Source organism: Anser brachyrhynchus (genome assembly GCF_964034855.1).
Source record: "Anser brachyrhynchus genome assembly, chromosome: 27".
Taxonomy (NCBI): domain Eukaryota; kingdom Metazoa; phylum Chordata; class Aves; order Anseriformes; family Anatidae; genus Anser; species Anser brachyrhynchus.
This window is the reverse complement of record NC_137720.1, coordinates 5,737,402-5,757,187: the sequence shown is the minus strand read 5'-3', so window position 1 is coordinate 5,757,187 and position 19,786 is coordinate 5,737,402. Positions and strand designations below refer to the sequence as shown.

Below are 19,786 nucleotides of genomic sequence, written 5' to 3'. Positions count from 1 at the left end.
CACCCAGCGGAGCTTTCTGAAGGCGGCTTTAACAACCCAGCTCACCTAACAGCACCCGAACCGCACGCAGCCAGAGCGGCCAGCCTGGGCTCAGGCACCAGGCAAATCCCCACGTGAAGCGCGCCCCGCACAGACGCGCTGCTTTTGCTTCCCGTCGCTGAGTCTCGCTACAGCTGACCCCAAGCCTGGTCCCTCCGTCTGCAGTCCTGGAAGCCCAGCAGCCCCCCAGGCAGCTCCCCGGAGGAGAATTCATCAGAGGACAGGAGCTCCGAGGAGCCCTCCGGCAGCTACGGGCACCGCCTGCCTCACAGATCACCAGCCGGAGCCCTCAGCGATCCCACCTGCTTGCACCCTCCGAGAGGGCTCGAGCACCTGCTCCCATCACAGCCCCCTTCCCCCCCCCCCTCCGGTTTGTCGCTACCCCACCGCACCAGCACCGAACGCGAAAGCAACAAAACCCGTGCCCCCACGAACCAACCACCGAGGTTCCCACGCCCCAAAACGTTTCTGCACCCCAAAACCAACAGCGACTCACGCCGGTCTGCGCCGAAACCAGCGGAACCCAGCTGCTTCCCCACACCATCACCTCGCTCCCCACTCCCCCCTGCCGCCACAGCCGCCTCCCAGCCAGCTTTTATTTATTTACCTTTGGGCCGAGGTCTGCCGGTCTCCGGGCGGCTGCGGCGCAGGGTCGCGGGGACGATCTCCGGGGGAAGGTGGAGGTAATCGCGCAGGTACTGGATGCCCTCGTTGGTCAGGTACCAGTAGAAATGCCTCCACGCAAACTGCTCTTTCACGTAACCGCGGGATTTCAGAGACTAGGGGAAGAATTCTCGGTTATTTCCCAGTTACTGGGGGCAAAAAGCTGGAAACAGATAAAAGTCGGCACATGCAAGGTGAAACTATAGCATTATTCCCGTTTTGTGAGAAAATATAAGGGTACCACACGCAAAAGCATCACAGCTTCAAAAAAAGAAAGCTGGGGATCACAAAAAACACCTGTAGCTGTGAAGAACAGCAGAGTAAGTAGAGGGAGAATAGCAATAATCAAGAAAATGGGAAAACAACCGCACTAGGAAAGAAACAGCAAACACCAGGCGACATCTGACAGAGTTTATTGGCTAACAAGTGACAATATTTATTTCCAGACAGCACCCACAGCCTCGCGTGCCCGAATCCAGCTGCGCCCTCCCCTCCGTACCTGCATGGCTTTCATGACGTGGAGGTTGGGCACGTTCTTGTCGACGAGCTCGGGGTGCTTGGGCATGTGGACGTCTTTCTTGGCCACCATCACGCCCTCCTTAAAAAGGAGCTCGTAGATGGCAATCCGGTTCTTCTTGGGCATCAACATCTTAAACAAGAGGGAGGCAGAGAGTCAACACTGCTGGTTCAAAACGAACATGTTCAGGTGGCGAACATCTACCAGAAATAAAACAACCACCACAGTGGTGGTTTGTACGAAAAGCCTAATGCTAAAAAAAACACAGGAGATTGTCTCCTAAAGGCCTTTTTGAACTAAAATCCAGCACGCGAGCTCCTCAGCACCCCAAACTCGGGCTTTTTAACACTAAATTGGATTTCTGGCTTTAAATCGTAGCCTCACGTTAAAGTCTACGTTTAAGCCACCTGCTGTCAGAGGGAAAAAGGGACAGGGGCTGGTGGGGCAGTGCCGGTGCTCAGGGCAGCGCTTCTCCCAGCCCCGCGGTGGGTGCCAGAGGCTGCTCCCCCCCCCCGCCCCGCATCCCCCGGTTCCCGGTTTCCCTCCCGGCCTCAGGCTCCCCCCCGTGGCCCCGGGCTGCCCAACCTCGCCCCGACCCTACCGGAGCCTCCCCCGAGCGCCCCAAACACCCCCGGGCAGAGGGACTCCCGGCCTCGGGGCTCGCCTCGGCCTCCCGGAGCGCGCCCCCGGGGCCTACCCGCGGCCTACCGCCCCCGGGCCCTCCCGCCCCGCAAAATCGGGCCCCGGGGGCGCCCCATCCCGGCGATTTCCCCCCGGCAGGGCCGGGCCTCGTCCCCCCATCGCTGCCCGGAGGCTGCCCCGCAGCGCCGCCCCGGGATGGCTCCGATGCGAGCCCGATGCGGGCCCGGAGCGCGGCCTCACCGTGGCGGCGGCGGCAGGGCCCGGACCGGAAAAGGAGGGCGCGTGCGCGGCGCGGCGGCTTCCGGCCTCCCGGAGGACCCCTCCTGGAGGAATGAGCGACGCGGGGAAGGGAGAGGTGTCCGCGGCGCTGCCTGAGTGCAATGGGAAGGCCCCCAGAACGGGGGTGCCCCGCGCGGTGCCTGATTGTAAACGTCCCCTGGGGCGTCTCTGCCCCTCCCAGTGTCACACCCCCCACCCCACCCCACCCCCGCTAACGTGGCTGTTAAATATTTGATGGCGCCAGTAAAAACACACGGGGAGAGCCTTGGGGCCGTGCCAGGGGCCAGGTGCTCAGCGATGGCCTCCATCGCCAGCCTCTGCCACCTGCCTCTGCCACCAGCCTCCTCCTCCTCCTCCAGCCTCCATCATGGAGGAGCTGCCCCCTGTGCAGGGCAGCCCCTCATCCCCCAGCCCCTCGTCCTCCAGCCCCTCATCCCTCAGCCCCTTGTCCTTCATCGCCTTGTCCCCCAGTCCCTCACCCCTCAGCCCCTCGTCCTTCGTCACCTCGCCCCCCATCCCCTCGCCCCCCATCCCCTCGCCCCCCATCCCCTCGCCCCTCAGCCCCTCGTCCCTCAGCCCCTCGTCCTTCATCACCTCGTCCCTCAGCCCCTCGCCCCCCATCCCCTCGTCCCTCAGCCCCTCGCCCCCCATCCCCTCGCCCCTCAGCCCCACCAGCACCAGGGCAGCCCCTGCGGCTCCCACACCTGCCCGGGAGCGATGGGATTTGCAGTGCCGGTGGCCGGGATCATCCTCCACGGATTAGTGTTCGAGGCCGGCCTCGCTCTTACCCCTGCCCGTACGCCCCACACTGGCCCGGGTACGGCACGAGGGGCTCAGCGGGAGGCCGCCCGTGGGGCTGAGCCAGGCAGGGGAGGTTTTGGGCAGGGCTCCGAGCACGGCCTCCATTTGGGGAGGCTGAAACATTCCCCACGGGAGGCTCCCGCAGCCTTCTGCGGGTGCTTGGGGGCAGCCTCCCGGTGGGGAGGAGCAGATTCACCTCCACCGTGTCTGTTTTCCTTGGGGACGCACTACACGGGGACGCTCGTGGCGGGGCTCTGGCTTCCCTGCCTCCACCGCAGCCCCTCAATGGGAGGCCCAGAGCCTCGGTGCTCAGGTCCCCTTGTGGGCCCGAGCCCCCCACTGCCACCAGCCCTGCCCTCAGGGAAGGGCTGGAGGGGAGGAGGAACCGGCAGCGCCCTTTGGAGCCGGGCTGTAAACCCCTGGCTGTAAATCCCGGGGGAGCAGGACGGACGTGCAGGTGCGGGGAGGCCGCGGGACACACGCCCAGCGCTGCCAGCGCCGCTCCCGCTCTCCTCCTCCTCCGGCCCAGCGAGCTCCCCCACACCACCGGCGCCAGCACACGGTGCTCCCCGCCCCTGTGCCCTAAATGCCGCCTGTTTGCCCCAAAAAATGCCACGTCCAGGTGTCAGCGAGGTGCTCCCCATCCATCCTGCATGGCCCGGGGGCTGCCTGCGGTCCCCATACCCACGGTCACCAGGGGGGAGACGTGGTGGCTTGGGGCTGCCCTCCCTGCACGGGGAGAGGAGAGCGGGGAAAAAGGGCTGCGGAGTGAAAGGGTGAAGGGGAAGGAAGGAGCGTGGGGAGACACAGCCCGCAGGGAGGCCGGGACCCCCCCCCCCCGCAGCCTCCTGGGCTTATTCCTCGCCGCTCCTGCGGTAGCGTTTTCACCTTGTGCTGCGAAGGAGTCATTACGGCGGGCCGGGGCGGCGATTGGCTGGCTAAAAATGCCTCGGTAATCTCCGTGCTGATCTTTACCCCCCTCCTCCCCATCTGCCGTGACCTTCCTCCCAATGTGCAGATCCAGCCCGAGCGAGACGGAGCTGACGGCTTCCCCGCCGGCGCCCCGGCCGCCCCCGCTGCCCCCCGGCCTCCGCGGCCCCGCGGCCGCCCCGCGCCCTCCCCTGCTCCCCGCAGCCGCTCGCCCAAGGTACCGGCACGCGTCCCCTGGGGCTCCCGGCGCGATACGGAGCCCACCAGGCCCCCGGGAGGTTGGCGGCGGTGGAAGGGGGCTCGCGGTGGGGGACGGTGGCAGCGGTGGCCCCGGGAAGCAGACGGGATGCCGGGGTTCGGTACGTCCCCGTGTGCCGTGGTGGTGCTGCCCCCCTGGGAGCCCCTGCACGGTCCCGTGGCAGGGAAGGGGGATATATTTTGGCGTAGCAGCTCGCTGCCCCTTGTTTTAAGCAATTTCCAAACTTCTCTAGGATCGGGGCTTGCTTTCTGTCGTGGGTTCACCCCCAAAGTCTGGGCTCGCCAGCTTTTTCTGGTCGCAGTGGGGGTGCCTCGGGTCTGGGCTCGGCCTCCTGAACCTCCTGGGGAGCTGCTGGCGGGTGGGAAATGGCAGCGGGGGTCTCGCTGGGGGGGACACAGAGGCTCTGCAGCATCTCGGGGCTCAGAGGACACAGGGCCTGGCCGCTGCACATCCCCACCCTCGCACGCCCTGCTCCGTGCGTTACGCAAAAGCTGCATCACCCCCATAGCCCACGCGGCCCTGCTGGCCCCCAGGGGATCCTGGGGGGGCTGCGGGGGGATCTTGGGGGTTGTGGGGGGATCCTGGGGATTATGAGGGGGATCCTGGGGGGCTGCTGACCCCAGGGATGGCCGCGCTCACCCCACCAGGCTGGGGGCTGGCACCGCGGGTGGCTCAGCCGCTGCGCCGCCGGGAGCCCACGGGCCAGCCCGCGCCAGGAGCGGGGTCCCTCCAGCTCCCCGTGAATGCACAGAAGAGGGCTGGGAGCCAAAAAGCCGCCCCGAACAGCCTGCGATTGTCAGGGCTGTCAGTGCTGAGCAAGCGGCCGCTTGTGCTCGCCTTCCCCCCTGCCTCCTTGGTATGCGCTCGGCATCCCCCTGCCCGCCCGGGGAGAAACGCGGCATCCTGCCCTCGGCCCCGGGGGCGGGCTGGGTTCGAAGGGACCCGTTTTATCTCCTTGTTTCTGCCCCTTTGGGACAGCAGGGACAGGGACACCCCGAGGAGATGGAGGGGGAAGGCCCCTCGTACCCACCGGGGAGAGCTCACCCCGCCGAGCTGCCCGCGTCCCCTCCTCGCCGTTCTTCCACCTGCCTCAGAAACGGCAAAGCGAGAGCTTCGCTAAACGGATTAGAGCTGCGCCTCCCCCTGCAGCCCCCCCGAGCTGCTCCCGTATCCCTGAGCCCCGGCCATAAAACTCGGGGCAAGGCAGCTGCTGCGGCACGGGGCGCCCCCAAGCTCGGGGGGGGCACGGCGACCCCGCACCGCCGCACGCGGCTGGTTGGCAGCGCACAGCGGAGGCGAAACGAGAAGCCGGGAGATCAGCTCTTCCCCCAGGGATGGTTTTGGTTAGCGGCCCTGCTGGTGGCATCGTCGGGCTGTGTCCCCGTGCCCTCCTCGGCTCGCTCTCGGGGACGAGAGCTGGGAAAGAGAGAGGAGAGGCTCGGGAAGAAGATTAGAAACGCCGAGGGGAATTGATCAGCTGCCGGTGACGGCGCTGAGCCCATCCCGGGGGTGCCTGCAGTGATGTCCCTGGGCCTGGCCCCGTCCCCTCCTGGGGCTTTGCCTCTCCCCGCGGTGCCAGGCTGCAGCCCCCGGGGTTTACCTAAAAGGATCGGCTGCGTTTACCTGAAAGGATCGGGGAGAGTGAGGCTGGGCAGCCGGCGGGCATCGCCTCGCCACGTGCATGCGGGCAGGGCGAGGAAGGGACGGCGCCGGGAGCAGCAGCGCAGGAGGAAGGTGCCGGCACCGGGGCCACGTGCCGCAGGCAGCCACAGCCCGATTTTGGCTCTGTGCGGGCTGCACCACGCCAGGACCCCCCAGTCCCCCGCTGCCGCTGCTCCTCCTCGGCCGTGCGTGGGCACCCCGGGGTGGGAACGGCGCTGGGAACGGCACGGACAGACTTTGTCCCCGGCGGGGCAGCCACCGGGGCCGGGATTTGTGCAACGCCAGGGCAAACGCCGAGTCCTGCCGTTGTTTTCGCGGAGGAGCCTTGGAGCAGGGAGCTTCCCCGTGGGGCCGAGCAGCAGGGGAAGGAGGCAGCGACCCCCGTGCGGCGAGGCGTTTTCCCAGGAAAAATGGAGCCTTTATGTCCCCGACCCTGCCCCTGCCCCGGATGGGGCTCGGAGGGTGCCCGCGGGGCTGGGTATCTGCAGACAAAAAGGGGATTGTGTCGCTGCGAGCCGGGTTTCTGGCAGCACCTGCCCCGCGCCCGGGCTCTCCACAATGGCTCGCTTTTCTGCGTAATTGCTGCAGAGGGGCCAATTATCCTCCGCTGCTAATTACAGATGCAAAATAGCCCTGTGCTCGCATTCTCCCAGCAAGCCGGGGGGGGGCTCCTGGGACCGTGGTGGGGGCGAGCCCTGGGCACGGGGCAAGCCCAGGGGCACCCACACCACCTCCTGCCCCCTGCACCGAGTGGGAAGCGGCAGCGGGAGGGCAGGGAAGGGCTCAGGACCCGAGGGGCGGCAGACGGGAGGATGCGGTGCTCGAAAATCCCCCCTTCGCGCTGCAAAGGCTGGCGTTCATGCCCCAGAAAAGCATTTCTCTCCTCCCCTGCGGAGACGCAGCGCTGCCTGCGGGGCATCCCCCGGCCCCACGGGGACCCCGCTCGCCCCGGGGCCGCCCGGGCAGGCTGCTGGCAGCACGGCCGGGGATAATTTGCTCCTCGGTTGGCCACGGCGCTCCAAGAATCGTAACTGCGGAGTGCCAAACGGCCCGATAAATCAAGGCTCGTTTCCTGCCAATATTGGCCGCCGCTTCCCACGAGGGAACTCGTGGGGGAAAGGAGAGGTTGTGGGAAATGGGAACCGCTGGGAGGAGTTTGTGGTGGCCGTGTTTTTGGCGAAGGAGCCGAAATGGGCGAGGGAACCCCCCCCAGGCACCGAGGTGCCCCCATTGCCGGCCCTCCTGGGTCTGGCTCTGCCTTCTCCCGGTGCTGCTGCCAGCCCTACAGCACCACGAGGCCCTTTTTGGCCAGCTGCGAGGCGGGGAGACGCGCTGGGCTGGCACTCAGGAGCACGGCGAGCCCCAGCGAGCTTCATTAGGGACTGGAAGCGCTCGTTAGGGGAAAGCTGAGCCGGGCTGAGCCTCGAGGGACCGGGTCGCATTCTGCGGGCAACCCGATCCGGGCAGACGCGGCCCCAGCCAGCCTCCTTACTGCAGCTCCTGCGGGCGGCTTCGGTTACTCGGCTCGACCCGCTCGTCTCCTGCTGGCTTTTAATTTCCCTGACATCACCCGCGAGCTGGGGGGAAACGCAGGCGCGGGGAGCTGGAGAGCCCCTCGGCACCCCGGCCGTGACGGGCACAGGCTCCTAGGGACGTGGCACCCCGCGATAAGACCCCCGGGGACAAGCTGTGGGGTCTGGGAGGAGGCAGGACCCCGGGGCAGCACCCTGCGGGGCGCAGAGCCCCCTTCGCCCCCTCTCGTGCCAGCCCCTTCCCAGCTGGCGCAGTTGGTGCGGGGGCGGCATCGGCTGCCTCCCCGGAGGCGTTTTTTGGGGTTTTGTTTCTGCGGGAGCTCAGCCCTGGAGCCCTCCCTGCAGGGCCCAGGGGGAGGAGAGGAGGGGGCGCCCCGCTCCGTCCCATCCTGCTGCCCCGCACCCTGTGCACGGGCCGCAAGGACCCCAGGGGGCAGCGGGACGAGGATGCCTTTAGGATCCTCACTCAGCTCCCCCCCAAAAAAAAAACGCAGCCTAAGAGGGAAAGGAGCCTGGCCCAGCGGGGCTGAGCACCCGTGCGCACCCAGCACGAGCTGGTGGCACCCTGCTGCTGCCTCCCACGGCACCCCAAGGGCACCCCGCTCAGCAGGGCGCCCCGGCAAGCAGGTGCTGAGCACCCCCTGGCCACTTGGAAGGCTCCTGCAGCACCCCCGGGGCGCACGCAAAGGCGCAGCCAGCGCCCACCCTGCTGCTACCCGCTGCGGGGTTGGGGAGGGGGGCACCAGGCCAAGGTGTTTTCATGCTGGGGGGGGAAGGGGGGTGTCCACCGATGATTTTTGCAACCTTTGCAAGCAGCGGCTCCATCCCTCGTTGTCTTGACAACGCGAGGCTGCAGGCTGGGCGCGCTCCCGCGGCCGCACGCCGCCGCTGCCCGGCTGGTGCTGAGCGCGGCGCAACGCAGCGCGCCCATCCCGCCGAGCTCCCTGACCCCCCCCTCCCACCCCCGGACCCTCGCAGCCCCCCCCCCCCACCGCCCGGCCCAGGTAAGCGGCAGCCCCCCGGGCGGGTTTTGGCTGCGGGGGGGGCCTAGGAAGGGAAAAGGGGGCAGCGGGGTGTCCCGCGGGGACCGGGGGGCGCGGGGTGCCCGGGTGCCTTGCGTGGTCTGGGGGGGTGTGCGGAGGGGGTGCTGCGAGGGACCGGGCAGGATGGTGCTGGGTCGCAGCCCGCTCTCAAGGCAGGACACGGCGTCCCCGGGTCCGTTCTGCAAGCTGGGGGGGGGACACGCGGGTGACCTTCAGCCCCGGCGCGCGTCCGGGGGGGTGCTGGGGCAGGGGGCACTGCCTCGGTGGCGCTGCCAGGTTCGTGCCTCAGTTTCCCCAGCTGCACACGGGGGGGGGGGGGAGGAGGAGGCAGCAGCGGGGACTTGGGTTGTTCCTGTCACTGCTGCCCCCCTGCCCGACTGAGCGCCTCACCCCATTGCTAAAACCCCTCCTTTTGCCTCCTTTTGCTTCCCCCCAACACCCCCCCCCCCCCCGTTTCCTACCCCCTTGCTGAGCCCCCTCTGGCCCCAAGCCTCCTTCCCCCGCCAGAGGCAGCTGAATGCAGCCCCCCCCGGCCCCAGGCTCGGCCCCGGTCACCTCCCACCACCACCAGCCCCGGCCCTGTCCCACCAAGGGGACGGGGATGGGACCCCCCTGAGCCAGCACCCCATGCTCTGGCTGCCCCCCTCCCCGATGCAGAAGCAGGGGGCCAGCACCACCACCGTACCCTCCGGCACCACCGTACCCTCCAGCACCATCGTCTGCTGCTTCTTGGATTAACTGCAAACCTCATTTGGGGATTTCTGCCTAACCCCTGCTCCTGGGACCGCAAAAATCCCCCCTCGAGAGTCGGAGCACCCTTGTTTACAGCAGCGAGCTAAGAAGGGGGGGGCTGAGAAAAGCTGCAGAGGCAGCAGGCAGGTCGAAACCCCGCAAGCTGAGGCTCGGAGCAGTTTCCCTTCCCCAGGCCTGACCCCTTGCGTGGGGCTGATAATCCTGCTCCAGCTCCCCGCACCCCGCAGCCCCCGGAGCCTGTCCGCGTTCCTGGCACAGCCGCAGTCCCCGAGCCCGGCTGCGAGCTCCCCCGGGGGGGGAAACACGGCGTTATCTGCAAATGCCACGCATATTTCCAGAAACCTGCACGAGGCTCGTAAAAAATCCCTGGAAGACTTTGATGGGTGCCCTGCGTGCCGAGCAGGATAACTCTGGGGAGTGGAGGAGGAGGGGGAGGAGGAGGAAGGGCAACGTTTCTGCAGAGCACGCAGAAGGCGAAGCTGCCCTGGAGCATCTCCCCCGTCCTGCAACGTGGCAGCAGCCACGGTGCGCAGCCCCCAGCCCAGCGAGACGGGTGTCCTCCCGTGGGACACGGGGCTCGTGTAACGTCCAGGGGTCGGGGAACCTCCTTCGCAAACCCTCTGGGTTTTGGGAAGCTCCGAGCCCTGCCCCAGCTGGGCGCAGCAAGTCCCTGGTGCAGCCGGACCCCCCCCAGCGCTTGCCCCCCCCCACTCCAACTGGGGCAGGGCACAGCCCCCGGCGCATCCTGCGCTGGGTTCTTTGGGAGAGCCTCTCCCAGAGGAGGTTTCCCAACCTTTACCTTCCCCTCGCCCCCAGCTGCCCTCACAGCCACCTCGTGCGCCAGGGCCGAGCCGGCCCCGTGGCACCGCCCTGCCCAAAACCCCAGGGAAAAGCACCCGGCACATGGGGACCCCCCCGTCCCCTCCGCCTGGCTGCTCGCCCCAGGGCTCCAATCCTGCCCAGAGCCGTCCTGCCGGGGCGCAGCCCTGCCGTGAGCTGCGCCCAGCCCGCTCCCACCGAGGAAACTGCTTGGGTAGGGCCCAGGTTCGCCTGCCCCCCCTCCCAGGCTTTGGCTCCATTTGATAATTAGTGGGGCGGACACGCGTTCAGGCCTTCCCCGGCGTGCTCGCGCCTCTCCAGGCTGCTCGGCCCCGAGCCCTGGGCTCTGCTCGGGGTGTGGAGCCGGCTGCCAGCATGAATCAGCAGCGCCCAGCCCCTGGAGCAGCCCCGCTGGGTCGGGGACCCGCAGGCACCCCAAACCCCTGCCACCGCTCCCCAAAGTGGCACAGGGAGGAGGACACGGCCCCATCCCGCAGCCCCCATCTCCCCGCTGCCCCCTGTACCCGGCTTCCCCCCACCCCATCTCCCCTCTCCCCTCGCCAGCCCCCTTTTTGGCGGAGGATGCTGCGGGCAGAGCCCGGCAGCCCATCCCCTGCGCCGCGGGTGCGCGGCGATCCCCGCGTGGTGCTGGGACACCGGGAGGGCAGCGATCAGCCCTTCACCCTCCAGCACACCATGCACCCGCTCCTCTAGCTCAGCACCAGCTTTGCACGAGGACCCGACATCGTGCTGGGGGGGCGGGGGAGATCTTGCACCCGAATGCTCGCAGGAGCAGCACCAAGGTGCTGGTGCCACGGTGCTGGGTGCACATGTACGCACAGCACCAGGGTGCTGGGTCCCGCCTGCGGTGGATGCAGCAGCCCCGGGGCTGCAGGCCCGGGCAGGATGGTGCTCCCCGGGCTCCCCAGTGGGTTTTGCATGCAGTTGGACTCTGCTCTCGGCGCTGCCCTGGGCTCCCTCGGCTGCTCCGTGCCCGTTTGTCCTCGCCGTGGGCAGTTCCCATGTGGGTATAGCGGCGGGGTGTCGCGGTGGCGCCTGGCACTGCGCCCACCCAAAGAGCAACGCCCAGCCCCACGCTGCAACGAGGGCGAGGAAATAACCTCCCTGAGCTCAGCACCTGAGCCGGGGCTGCTAAAACACGGCCCGAGCCCCTAGCGATAAAGCCTCGCGCGCACCCTTGGCCCTGCCCGGGCACACGGCGTCTACCTCGCGTTGCGGCTCCTTGCGAGGGTGTTGCTCGGCTTGCCGGGTCTCGGAGTTTAATTGCAATGAAAGCAGCTCAGACAGCTGGTCCGTTTCCAATTGCCTGAGCTCTCTGCTGCTGGAGATGGCCCTGCTGGGAGCCACCGAGCAGCCACAAGGCAGCAGCACGCAGCAGGTCGGCATCCCGGCCCCGGCTCACGCGCTCCTGCAGGCGAGGGTCCCTGCGCCCTGGTGGCCGTGGGGCTGGGGCTCTGCGCTGGAGCTGGGACGTGGGGTTTGCAGGAGGGATTTGCACCGAGGCGGCTCCTTGCACGGCATTGGTTTGGGCTCAGGGACTGGTGTCGGAGAGCTCCGGGTGCTGCTCGGCTCCTCTGAAATGCTGGCGAAGGGGACCCGGCCGTATCATGAGCCCACGTTGCGGGGGGAGATCGGGTCTGTCCCCGCCACCAGGAGCTGCTCCGGGGCCCAGCACAGCCCTCGGCTGCTCCCAAAATCGAGCAAAACCTTGAGAGCAGCTCCCACGTCCTCCATCGGGCTGATCCCAGCCCTGCAGGGACTGCACCCGACCCAGCCCCAGGTGGGGACAGAGCCCCACCGAGCCCTGTTATTGCTCGTGTGGGGCCGTCCCTCTGATTCCTGCAGACCAAGCGCAGCTGCCAGAGCGGCTTCCCCCCTTCCCTGGGTATTTTCACCAGGAATTAGTCACCGCCTCTCCTCCCAGCCCTGTCAGCGCTCGCAGCCCTGCACCAGGGCTCAGCCCCGGCTCCTTCTGCGTTATCACCAGATCAAACCCCCCTGCCTGGGGCGGGATGGGGACAGGGACACGGGCTGGGCTCTGCTCCCCTCCTCGCCGCGCGTCGCTCTGATCCTGCTTTGGCAAAGGGCTCTTCGCAGCAGGAAAACCACCCCTGGGAGGCTGCACAGCCCCTCCTGCCCCCCCCAGCAAGCAGGGCAGGATGGGGACACACGCAGACGGCTGCCACCTCCCCGTGCCGTGCCCCGTCCTGGCTGCAGTGGGGCTGGGGCCGCGTCTCAGCGAGGCTGCGCCGGAGGCAGAGCAACCAACCTGCCTCCAGCCTCAACCTGCCCGGGCCGAGCAGGTCCAGCCTGGGTCCGGCCGCATCCCTCGGTGCAGGGACGCCCAGATCCCGTGCCCGCGGCACCGGCAGCCTCAGCCCTCTGCATTGCAGCAGCCTCCTGCCTGCACGGGAGCAGCGCCCGCGTCCCCGGCCCCTCTCTGCCAGCTCGGTGCCCGCACGGGGGCAGAGACCTCCTGCGATGCCAGCGGCTCCGTCGGCGGGCTGCGGCAGCGCTCAGCACCGAGCGGGGTGCCAGGAGGGATGGAGACGCGCAGGGGGACTGGCAGCTGTGGGATCAACCCAAGGACATGCCAGCCTCCGCGTGGGCACGAGCTGAGACAAATTTCACTGTTGCGCTGTGCAAAATCCTCCATAGCTCCTCTCCAGCAGCTGTGGGGGGGGTGAAGTGAAGCCCCCCCCTGCTGCCCTGGGTGCAGCGGCACCCAGCTGGGGCTGGCAGCTCGCCACAGTGTGGCTCGGCCACCAGGCATCACCGCCTGCTGCCTTGATGTGGGGCCAGGGTGGCTGGGGGGCCACGAGGCTGCCCGGGGCGGTGGGCACGGGGCCGGGGTGGACTGTATGGGTTTGGGGACGTGGAGGGGCACACGGGTGTGCGTGCACGGCTGCGTGCGCGTGCGGCGGTGAGAGAGGCACCAAGGCGGCAGCGTGAGCTGTAGAAGTGATGCAGAGCCAAAAATAACCCCCAAGCTGCGGCTCGGACCCGATCACAGCGAGGAGCGAAGCTGCGGCAGCCAAACCCCGCAGTGCCCCACGGCCCCACTGCCTCGTGTGCCCGGGGGTCCCACGGGACCCCCCCAGCCGGGGCCGTGCACCCTCCATGGGGTCCCTTACCCCCGTCGCCCCGAGGATGCCCTCGTGCTGCCAGCGCAGCCTCTGCGACAAAATTAAGAGCTGGAGAAGCAGAAACACAACCCCAGAGCGGCCCCAAACACCCCAGGGCCCCGCGGAGGTGCAGTGGCGCGGCTGGTGGGCACGAAGGTCGGGGACCCTGGCCCGTGAGGAGGGCGGTGGCCGTGCCAGGGGTGCTCGGGTGCTGCGCGGGTGGGTGCTGCGCGTCGCCGGGCGCGCGGGGCCGGTGCTGGCGGCGCTCGGCGGCACCGCGGTCCCCTCCATCTGCGCCTCCGCGGCGGGGCGAGGGACAGTCACGCGTTTATTTTTAACCGTCTGGGGAGGGCGGCGCGGGGATTGGTGGGATTCGTGGTTATATCACTAAATCCCTGCGAGGCTCTGTTAGTTCCAGCACAGCAAGCCCGGCCGCGGCGCTCCAGTAACCGTTTCGGCACCCCGTCCTCCGTGCCCCGAACCCGACGGCTGCTCGGGGCCGGCAGCACGCAGCCGGGGGGGGAGCGGGCACCCAGCGGGCTGGGTCCCATGGGTGGCACCCTGTGCACCCCCCCACCACCCGGCCATCACCCTCTCCCAAGGGCAGGATGTGACCCGGCTGCGATGGTGCGTGGCACCGTGTGGCCGTATCCCCCCTCCCGCAGCCCCTTTGGGGAAAACTGGGGTGGTTTGGGCTGCTTTTTGCCACCCTGGTGGCAGACGCCAGGCGGGACAAGCCCAGCGCTTCCCGTGGGAGCGCTGCCCGGAGCCGGGGCAGGAGGGGTCGCAGCGATGCCCGTGGCTCCCGCGGTCCCCTCTCCGTCCCCGTGCGGTGCCACCTTGCTGGCCAAGTCCCCGGCCCCACCGGCGTCCCCCCAGCCCCAAAAATGCGTCTCCGGGCGGAGCGGCAAAGGGTTAAGCCATGCAGCAGGCCCACGTGACGCCACGGGGATGCCGTTTTTCTGTAGATCAGGACGGATTAGGCTGGAATAACAGGACGAGAATTTCTCCCGGCTGCGCTCCCCCCACTCGGCGGCTCCCCCGGGGATGCGCAGTGGCCGGGCCAGAGCCCCCACCGGGTAAGGACCCCCCCCCGCATCCCTCCCCTCGTTTCTCCATCCCAGCAGAGAGGTTTTAGGGTTTCGGTGGCTCTGCGGCGGCTCTGCCTGCCCAGACGTTGCATAAGAAACCCTGGGGCTCGAGCAGGGCTTGGATGCCTGCGGAGGGTCTGGGTTTTGCATGGCACCTTGGGGGGGCTTGCGGGGGGCACAGGAGGGGAGCTGGAATGGCTCTGTCCCCCTCCCCGTCCCCTGAAGCTGGGTGCTCACCCCGTGGCGCCGCAGGGGATGGGGATGGGGATGCAGTGGGGTGGGATGGGATAGGGTTGGGGGTCTCTGCTCGGCCCTGCGAGGCTGCTGGCCCCCCCTGACCCCTCTGCTCCCCCCAGTGCATGAGGCTGCTGCTTGCCCGAGAGCCACCGAGCGCCCGCACCGACGGCCGAGGCCGCCCCGGGAGCCATGTCGGGTTCCTACGACGAGTCGGCGGCGGCCGCCGAGGAAACGACTGACAGCTTCTGGGAGGTGAGCCCCGGCCACCCCCCCGTTGTCCCCGTTCGCCGTCACCACCCAGGGCTGTGCCCTCCCTTCCCGAATCCAGCCCTGCGCGGGCGTCCCTGCTGCGGTGTCCTTGGGGGGGGCTGCAGGAGGTGCTGCCCCACCAGCCCTCAGGGAGGGAGAGGACGGAGAGGAGGTGGCTGGGAGCAAAACCTCCATCGCTGCACCCCCCTGGGGCACCCCCGGTCACTGCTCCCACATCTGCCTGTCCCCGTCCCCATCCCCTTCTCTGTTCTCATCCCCATCCCCATCCCCATGCCCGTCCCCATCTGTTCTCATCCTCATCCTTCTCCCCATCCCCATCTCTGTTCTCATCTCCATCCCCATCTCCATCCTTGTCCCCATCTGTTCTCACCCTCATCCCTCTCCCCATCCCCGTCCCTGTCCTCATCTCTATTCTCATCCCCATAATGGGCCCCATCCCTCTCCTCATCCCCATCCCCATCCCCATCCCCATCCCCATCCCCATCCCCATCCCCATCCCCATCCCATCCCCGTCCCCATCCCCATCCCCGTCCCCGTCCCCGTCCCTGTCCCCATCCCCATCCCTGTCCCCGGCCCTGTCCCCATCTGTTCTCATCCTCATCCCCATCCCTGTCCCCATCCCCACCCTTGTTCCCATCTGTTCTCATCCTCATCCTTCTCCCCATCCCTTTCCCCATCCCCATCCCCACCCCTGTCCCCGTCCCCGTCCCCATGCCAGGTGGGGAACTACAAGCGCACGGTGAAGCGCATCGATGACGGGCACCGGCTCTGCAACGACCTCATGAACTGCGTGCACGAGAGGGCCAAGATCGAGAAGTCCTACGCCCAGCAGCTCACCGACTGGTCCAAGCGGTGGAGGCAGCTGATCGAGAAAGGTACCGCGGCCCCGGCGGCGGGGAGCCGGGACCCCCGGGGGTCACCGGAGGGGGGTCGGGGCCGCAGGGGGGTGCTCACCCGTCCCCTCCGCACCCCCAGGCCCCCAGTACGGCAGCCTGGAGAGGGCGTGGGGGGCCATCATGACGGAGGCGGACAAGGTGAGCGAGCTGCACCAGGAGGTGAAGAACAGCCTGCTGAACGACGACTTCGAGAAGGTCAAGAACTGGCAGAAGGACGCCTACCACAAGCAGATCATGGGAGGCTTCAAGGAGGCCAAGGAGGCCGAGGACGGATTCCGGAAAGCGCAGAAGCCCTGGGCCAAGAAGCTCAAGGAGGTGAGAGGAGAAGCGCGGCGTGGGACACGTGGGACCCCCGGGTCCCTGCTGTCCTCACGTCCCCCCACCCCTCTTCTCTCCGCAGCTGGAGACGGCCAAGAAAGCCTACCACCTGGCCTGCAAGGAGGAGAAGCTGGCCATGACCCGGGAAGCCAACAGCAAGGCGGACCAGTCCAACACCCCCGAGCAGCAGAAGAAGCTCCAGGACAAAGTGGAAAAGTGCAAGCAAGACGTGCAGAAGGTGCGAGCCAGCAGCGCCGCGGGGCAGCTCAGCTCCGGGCTCAAACAGCATCGGGCACCAGAAATGGCCATTTATTCCCCATTCATGGCCATTTATTCCCATTTATGGCCATTTATTCCCCTATTCCTGTCCCCATGCATCTGCACAAGAAGTGGCGGGGGAGTGCGAGCAGGGCAGAGATTTGCCCCTCTTGCTGGGGCAAGGTCTCTCCCTCCACCAGGCTGATTTTGCCCTGTGGAGGCTCTCGGGGTGCTGGTGTAACTGGGGCACCCCCCCCTGCTCCTTGCAGACTCAGGAGAAGTACGAGAAGGTGCTGGACGAGCTGAACAAGTGCACCCCGCAGTACATGGAGAGCATGGAGCAGGTCTTCGAGCAGTGCCAGCAGTTCGAGGAGAAGAGGCTCAACTTCCTCAAGGAAGTGCTGCTGGACATCAAGAGGCACCTGAACCTGGCTGAGAGCAGCAGGTAGGCGTCCCCCTGGCTGCCTGGGCAGAAAACACCCGTGACAGGGCCAGAAAGCAAACCAAGCCCTGGAGGGACCGGGTGCTTCCAGGCAAACCCATCCCCTGCGATACCAGGGGGCTCTGGCCAACGCTGTGGGCACCAAGAGGTGCCAGGGCGGCGTCCCCCACTGTCCCCTCGGAGGTGCCACGGCCTGGGGCATCTCCCCACCTCGTCCCCACCACCAGGGCTCCCCAGGAGGGGTCCATCCCCGCAGCCCCCCCACCCCTCGCCTCTCCCCGCAGCTACGCCAACGTCTACCGGGAGCTGGAGCAGACCATCCGCCTCTCGGACGCGCAGGAGGATCTCCGGTGGTTCCGCAGCACCAGTGGCCCCGGCATGCCCATGAACTGGCCCCAGTTCGAGGTGAGGCTCGGAACCCCCTCTCTCCCCCCCCAAATGGGTACCAGCTGCCCCCCGCATGGTGTCGGGGTGCTGAGCGTGAGTGCTTTGTGCTCCCAGGAGTGGAACCCGGACCTGACGCACACGATAACGAGGAAGGAGAAGATGAAGAAGGGCGAGGGGGTGACCCTGACCAACGTCAGCTCGGGCGAGACCGGCGCGTCGGCGGGCGAGCGCGGGAGGTGAGGGCCATCGGGGAGAGGGACACAGCAAATGCAGCAAGCACTCGCTTGGGCAAACGTTCCTGGTGCCACTGGGACACCCGAGGCGGGTGGGATGTCCCTGGTGACGGCCACCGCTCTGCTCCATCCTCCCTCCACGTCTCGCTGGCCGTTAGACTGGTGTCCAGCCCCCCTTCCCCGTAAGCTCGGGAAATCCGCAGCGCCCATCCGGATTTCGGCCTCGGCCGGTGCCCGCCCGCCCCGCCATCCCCTCTCCTTTCCCCCCCCACCCCCCCAGCGTCAGCAGCCACGACCGCGGGCAGACCTACAGCGCCGAGTGGTCCGACGATGAGGGCAGCAACTCCTTCAACGCCAGCGAGGCCAACGGCGGCACCAACCCCTTCGACGAGGACTCGGCGGGGAAGGGCGTGCGGGTGCGGGCGCTGTACGACTACGACGGGCAGGAGCAGGACGAGCTCAGCTTCAAAGCAGGTGCGGAGCCTCGCGGGCGCTGGGCTGTCCTGCGGGGCGTCCGCCCGAGCTGCGGGTCTCACGGCTGTGCTTTTTGGTGTAAAGTGCCCCGAATTGTGTCAGGGTTATGCCGGTTCTTCAAAAACGTGGCGTTTGGCAGAGAGGGGAAGGCGCGACCCAGGGTGGGACTGGAGGGGTGGTGGGACAGGGCACGTGAGGTCTCATGGGGCACCCCTTGCCTTTCCGCCCTGCAAACCTGCTGAGGATCAGTCCCAGAACCCCCAGCAGCCCCATCTGGGGGAGAAATTTGGGGAAGGAGAGGCCCCAACGCCCGCAACGAGCTCTCACCTCTCTACCTCCCGCTTCAGGCGATGAGCTAACCAAGCTGGGTGAAGAAGACGAGCAAGGCTGGTGCAAGGGGCGCTTGGACAACGGGCAGCTAGGTCTCTACCCCGCCAACTACGTGGAGGCAATCTAAGTCTTGTGGTGTGCTCCTCGTCGCTGTCCGCAGATAAATCCACCCTCCGTTGTCTCATCTCTCCGCCAGCCAGCCAGCCGTCTCGCCGTCCGGTCCGTCACCCCTCACAGTTAGAGATTCAGACATATTTTCCGACCAAGCTTTTATTTTTTTAAGAGTTGTCTCCGAAGAGTATTTTGCATAGCCGCTTTTCTTCTTCTTCTAAGATAACGTGAAGCGAAAGATGACGTTGTCCGCGCTGCGTTAGCTGATTTGCCGAGCGAAAAGCCGATACCTCAAGATCTCAAAGCCCAGCCGGTGAGAGCTCCTGGCTGGTGGCTGTCACAGACACTGAAATCCTGAGCCGCCTCCCGACTGGCCGCAACCGCTCCGAAATGCACGGCGCTGAAGCTCCTGGGACCAACCTAATTCGCTCCCCCCCCGAAAATGAGAGGGAACGGGGTTTTGCTCCGTCGATTTTTTTGTCAGTTCCGCGTTCTCCCCGAGTCATCCTCCATCCCCGAAGGAAGGGGACCAACGTCCCCTCCTGCCCCCACCCAGGGGCACCGAGCAAGGGGGGACCAGCCCCAGCATGGAGCTTGGTGGCATCTCTCCAGCTTCCTCCTCCTCCTCCTCCTCCTCCTCGTGGCCGGGTGCCGCCACCACTCTCCAAGCCAATGCCCTGCCTGCGCTGCAGGGAGCAGCAGCGGCCTCCACAAGGGCGTTTATCCCGGGCAAACCAGATCCTAAAAGCGCTGCCGCTTCCCCGAGGACCTCGCCGCAGCCCCACGCTGCCGCCAGCACCCCGCAGCCAGCCCGGGATAGCGGGGACCCGCTGGGGACCGTCCCCTCCGACCCCTTCTTGAGGTCTTGCACAGGAGGGACGGGAGCAGGGGCAGGGGGACACGCACCAGGCTCACCCCGTTCCTGCACCTGGGCTCTGGGAGCAGCATCAGCATGGACCGGAGCCCCTCAGCACCCATGGGTGCCCCCCGCACAGCACTCTCACCCCTACCCCTCTTCTCTGATCATCGACTTTTTTTCCACGCCACCACCCTCAGCAGCATCGACGCCGATGCCTTCCCCACGTATCCCCCCCCTCTCCTCGCCTGCCCGCTCCGTTGGCTGGCGAATTTTTTTGGCCCCAGGGACCAGGCGTTCCCCCGGGAGCAGGGAGCGCAGCGCCGGGCACCGCCAGCCCCTGCCAGGTCCGCGAATGGGAAACAAGAGAAAAAAAAAAAAAGTCAGAAAAAAAACCTAACCGACCACCTGTCTCAGCAATGCACCCCGGTTTTTTGTACATTATTTGTGTAATTTAAGAAGTATATATATAATATATATATATATTGTGATCGTATTACCGTGGATACAACAACTAAAGCAGCAAGAGAAAATAACCGAGCTCTGTAAGCGTTCTCCGGGTCTGGGTCCTCGGTGGCGTGCGCCGATCCGGAGGCAACTCTGGGGGTTACAGACCCCAAACCCCAGCCTGGGGCGAGCCCCCGAACCCCCCTCGTCCCCCCAAAACCCAGCCACATCCCAGGCAGCCCCAGGTAGGGGTACCCCGACCCTGAGGCTTTGGGGTGCTGCGGGACCAGGGCTCGGTCCTGAGCGTGCGGCATCCTGCGGGGAAGGCGCTGCCTTTGGGTTTGGCTGGGA

General features: G+C 67.0%; 2 protein-coding genes across 5 annotated transcripts in view; one reads left to right on the top strand and one right to left on the bottom strand.

The window, feature by feature from the left end:
- The window catches only part of RPS10 (ribosomal protein S10), a 129,861-nt gene that overhangs the window by 3,025 nt on the left and 107,050 nt on the right, over positions 1-19,786 (bottom strand). The window contains exons 1-3 of one of the 2 annotated variants that reach the window (XM_080569208.1): positions 2,102-2,257; positions 1,202-1,351; positions 647-818 (exon numbers count right to left, since the gene is read on the bottom strand). In XM_080569208.1, coding sequence (XP_080425334.1) covers positions 647-818; positions 1,202-1,351 — 322 coding nt within the window. In that variant the 5' untranslated portion in view covers positions 2,102-2,257. Of the gene's footprint in view, positions 1-646; positions 819-1,201; positions 1,353-2,101; positions 2,258-19,786 lie in introns of those variants that run through there. The other variant, XM_080569209.1, reaches the window with a different exon arrangement.
- PACSIN1 (protein kinase C and casein kinase substrate in neurons 1) lies at positions 3,963-19,524 on the top strand. 3 transcript variants are annotated; one of them, XM_080569178.1, is made up of 10 exons: positions 3,963-4,088; positions 14,533-14,665; positions 15,402-15,558; positions 15,659-15,894; positions 15,980-16,135; positions 16,425-16,600; positions 16,882-17,002; positions 17,099-17,220; positions 17,498-17,691; positions 18,039-19,524. In XM_080569178.1, the coding sequence occupies exons 2-10, from the start codon at positions 14,603-14,605 to the stop codon at positions 18,146-18,148; spliced, it is 1,335 nt and encodes a 444-aa protein (XP_080425304.1). In that variant the 5' UTR covers positions 3,963-4,088; positions 14,533-14,602; the 3' UTR covers positions 18,149-19,524. The 3 variants fall into 3 exon arrangements, with proteins under 3 accessions (XP_080425304.1, XP_080425302.1, XP_080425303.1); XM_080569176.1 differs by lacking the exon at positions 3,963-4,088 and adding an exon at positions 5,208-8,328; XM_080569177.1 differs by lacking the exon at positions 3,963-4,088 and adding an exon at positions 13,369-14,164.

Bases quoted from the DNA above. Each gene is read 5' to 3' on its own strand.
- PACSIN1 (XM_080569178.1), top strand. From the start codon at position 14,603: ATGTCGGGTTCCTACGACGAGTCGGCGGCGGCCGCCGAGGAAACGACT. The intron at 15,559-15,658 runs GTACCGCGGCCC...CCGCACCCCCAG, and splicing joins GAGGCAGCTGATCGAGAAAG to GCCCCCAGTACGGCAGCCTG. The intron at 17,221-17,497 runs GTGAGGGCCATC...CCACCCCCCCAG, and splicing joins TCGGCGGGCGAGCGCGGGAG to CGTCAGCAGCCACGACCGCG.